Source organism: Saccostrea echinata, unplaced genomic scaffold (genome assembly GCF_033153115.1).
Source record: "Saccostrea echinata isolate AGI-Se365-2 ecotype Australia unplaced genomic scaffold, CSIRO_AGI_Sech_v1 ptg000030l, whole genome shotgun sequence".
NCBI lineage: Eukaryota > Metazoa > Mollusca > Bivalvia > Ostreida > Ostreidae > Saccostrea > Saccostrea echinata.
In genome coordinates, this window is record NW_026889779.1 from 16,273,621 (window position 1) to 16,284,091 (window position 10,471).

The window sequence follows — 10,471 nt, forward strand, 5'->3', positions numbered from 1 at the left end:
TCAAATTTAATAATTGTAATGAAACACTTTAATATAGACGTTTCCATTGATAAGGATAAATTTTCACAGTGTGCACTGGTACCAATACTTGTCTCAGTCCTATTATAAGCGTTAAACGCTGAGACGAAGCTCGTAAAGCTTGGGCTCCTAACCAATAGTTGCAGAAATTAGCGCATACGGGAGAATACATCTCGTACATATACTGGCAGAGTGCACAAACCAAGTTATTTTCATTGAGTAAATTTCCCCCGTTGCCATAGTTAGAAACATATCCATAGTTAGAAACAGGAGTTACGGCACCTGAAATCAATAACAAAATCAAAATAAGAAATAATGGGAGGTTTGAAAACATGCAGTTTTTTTTTTTTTTTTTTTTTTTTTTTTTTTGTGTATGTAATATTATATAAATAGTGCACGTTTTTGAGGGTAACAGTTGAAATTGACACCCCAAGGAAAACCATTGTCAACCGACGCGTCAGCGGAGGTTGACAATGGTTTTCCGAGGGGTGTCAATTTCAACTGTTGCCCTCAAAAACGTGCACTATTTATTTTATTATACTGAATGTCTTATTGATTTCGGATGTCATAAAAAAAAATTCGGAGATCGTCGTTGAGTTCACGCTTAGAAAGCTTTCAAACTCCTCGCTTCTATTTTTCTCAATAAGAAAGCTTCGGAAAAGATTTACCAACCTCTTTATTGTTTGTTTGCTACTCAAAAGTCCTTTATCATCTGAAGTTTGCACTCGCAAGGATGTTTCGTCTGTCGTTTGTTATTTTCAAGTAAGCTACATCGGACGCAAGCTTTTATTGACGTCGTTTATTCAGCTTCTTTCAAACGCACAACTGACGTTTTGAGAATTCTACGGTGAACCGTACGCGCATGATTTGAACGCATGTGATATTTTCGTGATGTTACCCGTTGTCAAGTGTGTTGCTTACGCTGAGGGTAACATTACGGATTGTTAAATGCGTCTAAACCAATCAGATTTTAGTATTTAACATGAAAGTATAATAATGTAATATACTACATGCACATTCTCGCATTGCCTCGTGTTTTCCGTAAAAATGTTAGTAATTTAAAAATAACTTTTGTCGTGTTGTTTAATTAAAAAAACACGTGTTTGACCATTAAAAGAATTAAAAGTTTATAATAATGTTTTTTTTCTCTCTTGAAAAGGAGGACGCAAAATCACTAATTATCTCCTTATTCTTAATAGTTTTTAAAATTACATGTAATGAAAAAAAAAATCTGAGAAATTGAAACATTCACATCGTACTTTCAAGCTGAGTTTATAGCTAAATGTACACTGAAAAAGGTACATTTCATCTTATACCTTGAAATTTGGCATGGTCATAGCAGAGTCGTTCTAATGATTCATAAACCTAATACAAAAATCTAAATAACACTGTCAATTTAAAATTCGTAAACTTTGAAATCAATTACTTCTAAAGATAATTTATTCATATTCAAATTAAAGTTACGTGCAAACGTCGAATGGCGTATTACTTCTTCGTATATGAACATAGAGGTTCCATTATTTAGTAATTTCTAGGTTGCAATATTAAAATCTTAAGAATTAAAATGTGCCATCAATATTTCCTTTCCTACACTCTGTGAATGTATATTTTTAATGTAGTGCTTAAAATTTGATAAGCATATCAACTAACAATTAAATTAAAAATGATTTTATTTGGCATAATTATCTTCATTTCCTTTAAAATTTGCTCAAAAGTTTTCATACAGGCATGTATTTTAATTATATATATATATATATATATATATATATATATATATATATATATATATATATATATATATATATATATATATATATATATATATATATATATATATATATCATATACTGCAGTATCTAATTGAGAAGACATTGCTTACCTCCTACTGGAATAAGTATATTTCTATTCACTGGCCTTAAAACTGGAACATTTTGTGCAAGTGTCACGGTCTCAAACAAAAAACAGATAAGAAATATCCGGACATACATCATGAAATGAATACTGAGTTTGATTTTTTTTTTGAAAGGAAATTATATTCAATTGTCTTTATATACAAATTCTGTTGACATATAATCATATGGAATTATAATTCATTGTTAAAGGTATGCCTTTTAGGTTCACAATTCGTCTATATTTAGATGTGACCAAGTTTTGTTCCCATCAACCTTTTTAAGCTTTGAATAATTCAAACAGATAAATATTAGATTTGAAAATATCTACACTTTTGAATCTAAAGATCTAATATTAAAGGAATTTCAAAGAGAGATTGAAATATATAGACTTCCTGAATGATTTAATTAAAAGTAATATTAAGGATTCTCACACAACTAATGAGTCAAACTTTTATTTTCTGAATTTAAACAGTAATTCAAAGTAATCTCTGATTGTGTTTAGTTGACCTTTATAAATCAAGTTAATTGAAAGAAAAACATACAAACTATTTTTTTAAATTCAAATACCAATTATTCAAAATTTTGAAAAAAATGTTACTATTAAAATTCGTTTTAAACTACCATGAACTCGATCAACTTTACGTCTATGAACTAAGATTGATTACAAAATTAAATAAAATATCAGTTTATTTTGAGGTCTCTTTTCTTTCCTTTTCTTTCTTTTTTTTAGGAAAATATAGCATTTGCTCAGAAATAGTTGAAGGCCCGTATAACGAAATCGTATGACTATACTTAGCGAATTCACAATATACAACGTTTTCCATCAAGTATTTCTACCGAATATTTTAAGGAAGCAATTATTACAAAATATACTTTGGAGAACTAAGGTTTTATTATGAATTGAGTTTTATATTTAAATACTTATCTAAAATAAAGTCAGTGCAATATATCAAATTTTGAGATCTTTGAAAATTCGTTATAAAAGATGTATATTTAATTATTTTTATCCCCTATGGGCTCAAAATCTGTTCGCTATATCAGTAAATTCGTTATATCAGAGTTCGTTATAACCGTAAAAACCACACAAAACACTTATGTCTATTGCCACTCTTCCACTAATGTGACTTAATTACCGATGCAGACAATTCATTTGTTATTGATTATGCAATATCGATGAATTTTTACTATTACTAGAACATGCATGATTAAAAAATATTACAATATTTATGATGAATATGATAAACAAATGCGCGTCCTCTTGTCTTTCGAAATATGTTTCGTCTGCATATATCATTATGTAAGTAGGAATACACAGGATGTACTACTTCATACGAAAGGGATTTTACGTTCATAAATGTACAGTTGGAGGATAAAATTCAAGTTAGAGATAAAAATGTCCCGAGTGCAGCACAAAATTAATTGTTACTTACTGCTCCGTGACGTTCTACGACGTCATCTTTCTTAGCCTTTTTCAATGACGACTACATATCTTCTGAAATTGATTTCCTTTCGAAGCAAAATATTAAATCATATTTTGAATATTCTTTATTCGAACATAGAGCATTTTTAAAAAAAATTTTACGCTATTTTACAGAGATATGACTGCAAAAATTATTGATTGTATTGTTTGTTAATTATAAAAAAAAATTTTCCGCGATCCCATTTTCGAACTTTTAATTCTGAATTAGTTTTCTATCAAGATGTATTTGAATATATGTCTCAAACCGTTTTCCTTACAAACAGGTCACCGAAGTTTGATTTTGCTTAACTAACATACACAACAGGACAATTGTCTGAGAATGAAATATGTCATTTATTACAAATAACAAATGACGAAATATTGGATTCACAAACAAAGGGGGAAATCAACAAACATAAAAATTTTGTCATCTAGTTACATAACATTTCATCACATCATTTATCCTGATTTCCTCCCAAAACATTATTTTCACAAGTAACAATAATACTGATTAGTTCAATCACAAACTTCGAAAAATTGTTCAAAAGCTTATAAAAGCAAAAAGATGGAGAATAATAATTATTAGATTTCTAAAATAACCAAAATAGTGTAACAAATTGAACCTCCCCATACTTGTATATCCACATTTAGATATCAGCTGATATCTAAAGGTGGATATACAAGTATGGGGAGGTGGTGGGCAAATAAAATTCACAGTTTTGATGCAGAATATTCAAGTGGAACAATGTATATGAATAGATTAAGGACGCATGATACATAAGTGAGATTTCATTGGTCGAGGCACAGTTGATTCTCTCAGTGAAAAAGGGTTCAACACAGGGTTATGATCGGGGGAACAATACAGGCTAAATGATAAAATGGAAAACAGTTTCGACATAAATGCTATTATTTCCATAATATGTATTTTTTTCATACATATCATTCAAATTTATTGTAAAAACATTTCTCTCAAATTTGGATTTAATATGGCGTCACGTAAAAAAGTTATGAAAGAAGTTCACAAACTTTCCGAACAACGTTCGTATGCTCTTGACTGAGTTTATAAAAATGTTTATCCACTGATCTTAAGTTTAATGACAAAATCACAAATTTTACCAAAATCACTAAAATTTTACCAAAATTACAAAATTTTGCCAAAATCAATAACATCAGTAAGTACGACTTTTCAACAACTTTTTAAGTCCAGACTTTTTGACATCATAGACAGCTGTTTTTTCAATAAGAATTTACACGTGAATTAACATACCTTGTCATTGGTCATTTGCAGCATTATTTTTTCAAAAAAATTCTGATTGTACACAGAGTACTCTGAAGTAGATTTTAAAAGTTGCCTGAGTTTCTGATTGACAAATTAATATAGGTTTTGGAGATCAGGTCTTCCAACAACCTGTTGGCATTCCAAAGGGAACCAATTGCCCCTGTTATTAGCAGACCTATATTTGTATTCATATGAAGCAGAATTTATTCAAAAACCTCTACATGATAAGAAGAGGACACTTGCTGTTGCTTTCAGCTCGACATTTAGATGTATCTACGACCCATTATCAATTAACAATCGTTACTTCCATTCATATGTCGACTCGATATATCCCAGTGAACTTGAAATAAAAGATACAACAGAGTCTGACACATCTGTTTCATATTAGGATATTTCACTTGAAAAAGACGTTAATTGTGACCTAATAACAACACTTTACGATAAATTTGATGACTTCAACTTTTCCAACGTCAATTTTCCTTACTTATGTAGCAATATGCCCTTATCACCTGCATATGGGTTTATATCTCCCAGTTAATTCGATACGCAAGAGCATGCTCCACGTACAAATAATTTCTAAAACGAGGCAAGCTACTGACAAACAAGTTGATCAAACAAGGATATCAGTCTTGTTTACGTCATCATTTTGCAGTTCTATGGTCGATACAATGGCCTTGTCAGCAAATACAATTTATCATTATGTCGAATGCTGACTGATGTTTTTCCTACTAATTCTTAGGCCTTTATATAGACACTGAATTGTCGACGGGATTTTTCCGTTTGCCCGATCATGACAATGAACACACGGCGGGTGTGACCGGTCCACAGAGGATGCTTACTTCTCTACGGCACCTGATCCCACCTCAGATGTTTTAGAGGTCGAGATCCGTGTTTGCTCCGCTCCAAATATGTATTGTTTCAATTGACTTTTGAGCTTGATTACTCTTCGTCATCTCCATATTTCATTGCGAAAAAGAGGTGTCTAAAAAAGTCCATAGCAATGTTTTATCATGATAAAATTTAGTCTGCTAAGGGATCTAAAGCTTATGATGTGAAAAACTGAAGGTTAGTCAAAACAAAGGATGACTTTTTTTCATGTTCAGCGCAAAAACCTATTCAATAGTTTGATCTGTTGAGGAAATTTTCAGATTGCTGTTTAAGTGATTACAAGCTTTTCAACAAAACAAACGAAGACACCGTACACTGTAGCTGGGTTTTTTTCTTTCTTTTCCGACGGTATGACAAAAAAAAAAACAATGTAAGAAAAGAATTGCAAGAATTGATAGAAAATTTACATTTTTAATTTTTCACTATGAATTCTTTAATTTTACAAATGAATTTATCAAGATAAGTAAAAAAGACATGGATATTATATAGATATTACTTCAACACAAGCACAAGACAATTTTCATTATGATGTCTTGATAGACGACAAATTACAAAATGTTTTATATCTGCATATACATATATGATCATTGTTCTAAACCAAAGGGTTGTATTCAAGTTCATCGTAATGTATGGATATATAGCACATGGATATCTTCAAGACTCTTGATAACAGTAATTTGAGCAGGGTTTTCCCATGTATTGTGAAAGGCAAAAATTACACATCAGGCTCTGAAGATTATAACTAGCGCCATATCCGGCAGATCCTTGAGGGATTTGATCAACTAAAAATGAAAACAACAATATTTTGAGTATCATGAAAAAATGAATCAGTATTTTTTTCCCGTTATGCATCAAAGGATAAAGGTAAAAAAGCATTGTTGTCCTGGAAACATTATGAAAATGGGTTGTTTTTATCGGTCTGAGAGCGTATATGTAAATTATATATACTGACCAGTACCTTATATGAAATGCGATATAAAGTTAACATGTCATGATTTCTGCATAAAAAAATAATTTTCAAAATAGAATAAATATAATATAGATTCATAAAAAAACTCAATGAGTTTTTTTCTGTTTGTTGTCCATTGTATATCATCGTCTTTTTTAATCTTGTCATTGTCATAATGTTTTTACATTTTTTCTTCTCCACATCCAGAACCTCTCGAAAATTTCAGCCAAATTGGCACAAGGATTTTTTTTTTTTTTTTGTGAAAGGAATTCAAATTTTTTTCTTACGAAGGACCATATCGCCTTCCGGGGTTGATTAGATAATCAAGAAAAAGAAAAAATAGGCCAGGAATATGAATTATACATGTGTATGTAAAACCATCCTCCGGTACATGTAGTGAAGATTAAACTTTCTTCAAATAATGCCCCAAGGGATACGTGGGGTCACTATAGGGGATTAAAGTCTTAAATGACAAACATAAGGAAAGAACTCTTAAAATCTTCTTCAGAAAAACAACAGGTCCATGATTAGTCATATTGTTAAGCAACATGTTCAGGTAGTACATATTCAAGTTTGTTGAATTCATTACGGCGAGGTCAGATCTGTGGCTGAAATATAATTCATCAAAGTTTCATAGGAGAATCCATGGAAAATCAACAAACAGAAAAAAACCAAAAAAAAAAGGAAAATTTTATAAAATGTACTTGCGGAGCCACACTTAATCATGTAAATGTGCAAAAATTTCCAAATTGTGCGGATTCTAGTTTTTTTTCTCTCTCCAAGTTATGGACGTTGGGCTAATGGTGGGGCTAAAATCGGGGATCGATTTATACATAATGTTCGTAAAGAGGTGAAAAAAGCTTCTCCTACTTTTGATAATGAAGCATTTCCTTGCTTTTTGTTTTCAAGTTTGGTTTGGTCATGACCACTTGAAGCTAGGGTGGGTCACGATATAGGGTCAAAATTGTTATAAAGATAAAAAGGGAAGAAAACTTTTTAAGTTTGTTTTAAAACACCAAGGTTATTCATCCGAGTACTGAGGCCCATTGGCCTCTCATTTAAGATATGGGCTTGGCTTTTCTTAAAAAAAGAGGAGGGGACATTGCATTATTTTTCATTACACAATCATCTTTAGGGGGAAAGGTGTTTACTACATTATAAAAATAGTCTTTATCTTGTAAATGTTGTCTCTTCTGTGCAATGTATGAAACAATAAAGATATTTATTTCTTTAATACTAGTGAAATTTTTACCATTACTATTTTCTGTTCTTTTGCTACCTATGATATCAAATATGGCAAAAATAATTGTTTACTGCATGAAAATGACAGTCTTTACCTTGAGGCCGTAACCGATGTTGTTGCTGCCTTGCAAAGTATGGATCTATAAAAATATTAAATCTACATGTACCTCTGTATGATTTTTTTAAAATAATGATAACAAGTACTATGCTTTTTCTTTTAACTGTCTATTTTTTAAATATGATAGCAGAATTGAAAAATGCGAGTATTTTAAATTTTTGATATGATAGAAAATTCCAATGATTATATTTGATTTATATTGGAAGATTTGTTTTCAATTCAAATATGATAGATAGAACAGTTTTTATACATACACACTATAATAATTATGATAAATCTCTTACCCCTGATTATCACCGGTATAAATATTCGTTCATCATACGGATATATGTAAATAACTGCAAAAACAAAAGTACCTCTAGATGAAAATCAATAACACAAAGCTCTTTTTAAACATTTCAAGACAAGTTGTTTAGATTTTTTCTATCATCAAAGCATATTTTAAAAAAAAAAATACTACAAATTCCTCATCACTTTCTGCTAATGTGAAGCAGTTTTCCTCACCTTGGGGTGGAAATTGTCGCTGTCTCTGTTGTACTACGTTACAAACTGCAAGAAAGAGTTTTTATATAATCTTAATGATATACCAAAGGTAATGTTTTAAAACGATTACAGAGAGAGAGAGAGAGAGAGAGAGAAATAGTTTTTATATAATCTTAATGATATACCAAAGGTAATGTTTTAAAACGATTACAGAGAGAGAGAGAGAGAGAGAGAGAGAGAAATAGTTTTTATATAATCTTAATGATATACCAAAGGTAATGTTTTAAAACGATTACAGAGAGAGAGAGAGAGAGAGAGAGAGAGAAATAGTTTTTATATAATCTTAATGATATATCAAAGGTAATGTTTTAAAACGATTACAGAGAGAGAGAGAGAGAGAGAGAGAGAGAGAGAGAGAGAGAGAAATAGTTTTTATATAATCTTAATGATATACCAAAGGTAATGTTTTAAAACGATTACAGAGAGAGAGAGAGAGAGAGAGAGAGAGAGAGAGAGAGAGAGAGAGAGAAATAGTTTTTATATAATCTTAATGATATACCAAAGGTAATGTTTTAAAACGATTACAGAGAGAGAGAGAGAGAGAGAGAGAGAGAGAGAGAGAGAGAGAGAGAGAGATCCGTTGTACATCGCAATTTTACTATGGAAATACATTTAAATTCATGTACAATGCATCAAATCTAGAATTTAATGAAATGAAATTTAATATACCTATTTTCAATAAACTTAGAAATATTTCTTCGGCTTTCTTTTAGAAACACATGCATATGGTCCATGTATAGCAGTCCTTTTTAAAGAACAGCAAGTTGTTATTATTCATTATAGAAAATCATCAAAAATACTACAAACGTTGAGCCATCAGAATGAGGAAAATCATCCTTTCATATAATTAAGTAAATTGTGTGATTTTAACGGGAATGTAAATAAGATTGGTGAGGCAGACAAAATGACAGAGAGAGACAAAAAGAGAAATTCACATGTGTAAAATGCATACATTATTCCACCTCTTATATCAAACATTAATGGCTTAAAAATTCTCTTAAAGCTAATAAAAATTTGTAATACACGAAAAAGAGAAGAATTTAATTTATGCTAACTTTATTATGCTATCAAGTAGCGAAAGAAAAACCCATTCTTTAATTAGATCAACAGTACCACTGATATAATTTTATATTTAAAAAAAAGATTGTTTTATATCATGTGTTGGTAAAAGTTTGAGCTTGAGTACTCAGTTTTATATCAGATTTATAATATCTCTTAATTTCGTTGAAAATTACATAAGGCTTTATCCATTACAGCAATCATAATTCAATGTATGTTCTAAAAAAACATTCAAGTGTCTACTTCCAAGAATGGAATGTCTTATCCACTTTTTAATAGGACTAACAACAGCTTCTTTATTTTCTATCATACATTTTATTCTGACTTGATAGTATTTTTTTAAAATATAAATTACATGTATATATATAAAAGCAGAATTGCATTTTTATCATAAATTATAATGTACATGTAAAAACATATTCTCATTGCACTGTCTATTGCTTGATTATTTTAATCATAAATTGAATTTTAATACAATTTCATATTATTATAGTTAATTTTGTAATAATGATTTGTAATAATTATTTCCTTTATCTCTTATCAAAGGAATTAAACAAGGTAGACTCACCAGGATATCCTATGGCGTGTGCCTCACCATCAATTATCCAAAAACAAAGCAAAAAAACAATTTCAATTTTCATGTTGTAAAGAAATTGTTTAGTTTTGGAGAAAAAAAATTCCCTTCGGGTTTTTTTTTATTAACCACTATATCGGTGAGTTCTAATCTATCTTTAAGAAATTTACACAACTGACTCCCAGTTTGATCTAGGAAAACCCACAGAATGCCACGTTTTACTCAAGAGAAAGTCACACAAATCTTATTAATTGAAACTGCGTTGCTCTTAATTTTGCCGTTAACATCTTGATGACGTATTTTTTATTATCTTTACCAAAAACTAAATACTTCCTTATTGGGAATCTTTAAAGTAAACTTTAAACATTCACCTGCATGTGAATTATCAATCACTGTATATCAAACAAATAACTTTAACATTTAAAAAATTGTATATGAAACAGAATAATT

The 10,471-nt window shown here is 30.1% G+C and overlaps 1 protein-coding gene and 1 long non-coding RNA gene across 2 annotated transcripts; both read right to left on the reverse strand.

The window, feature by feature from the left end:
• LOC133196446 (uncharacterized) lies at nucleotides 1–1,969 on the reverse strand. Its single transcript, XR_009722348.1, has 2 exons — nucleotides 1,898–1,969; nucleotides 1–300 (listed from the first exon to the last, which is right to left on the reverse strand). It is a non-coding gene; the product is annotated as an uncharacterized LOC133196446 (long non-coding RNA).
• Nucleotides 1,970–6,015: 4,046 nt separating this feature from the next.
• LOC133196447 (uncharacterized) lies at nucleotides 6,016–10,217 on the reverse strand. Its single transcript, XM_061332340.1, has 5 exons — nucleotides 10,016–10,217; nucleotides 8,350–8,394; nucleotides 8,130–8,183; nucleotides 7,823–7,867; nucleotides 6,016–6,318 (listed from the first exon to the last, which is right to left on the reverse strand). Exons 1-5 carry the CDS (start codon nucleotides 10,086–10,088, stop codon nucleotides 6,191–6,193), a joined length of 345 nt encoding a protein of 114 aa, XP_061188324.1. The 5' UTR covers nucleotides 10,089–10,217; the 3' UTR covers nucleotides 6,016–6,190.
• Nucleotides 10,218–10,471: the final 254 nt, after the last annotated feature.

Coding starts and splice junctions, on each gene's coding strand:
- LOC133196447 (XM_061332340.1), bottom strand. CDS start 10,088: ATGAAAATTGAAATTGTTTTTTTGCTTTGTTTTTGGATAATTGATGGT. Junction 8,395..10,015: donor ACACGCCATAGGATATCCTG/GTGAGTCTACCT, acceptor TCTTTCTTGCAG/TTTGTAACGTAGTACAACAG. Junction 6,319..7,822: donor ACATCGGTTACGGCCTCAAG/GTAAAGACTGTC, acceptor TTTCATTTTTAG/TTGATCAAATCCCTCAAGGA.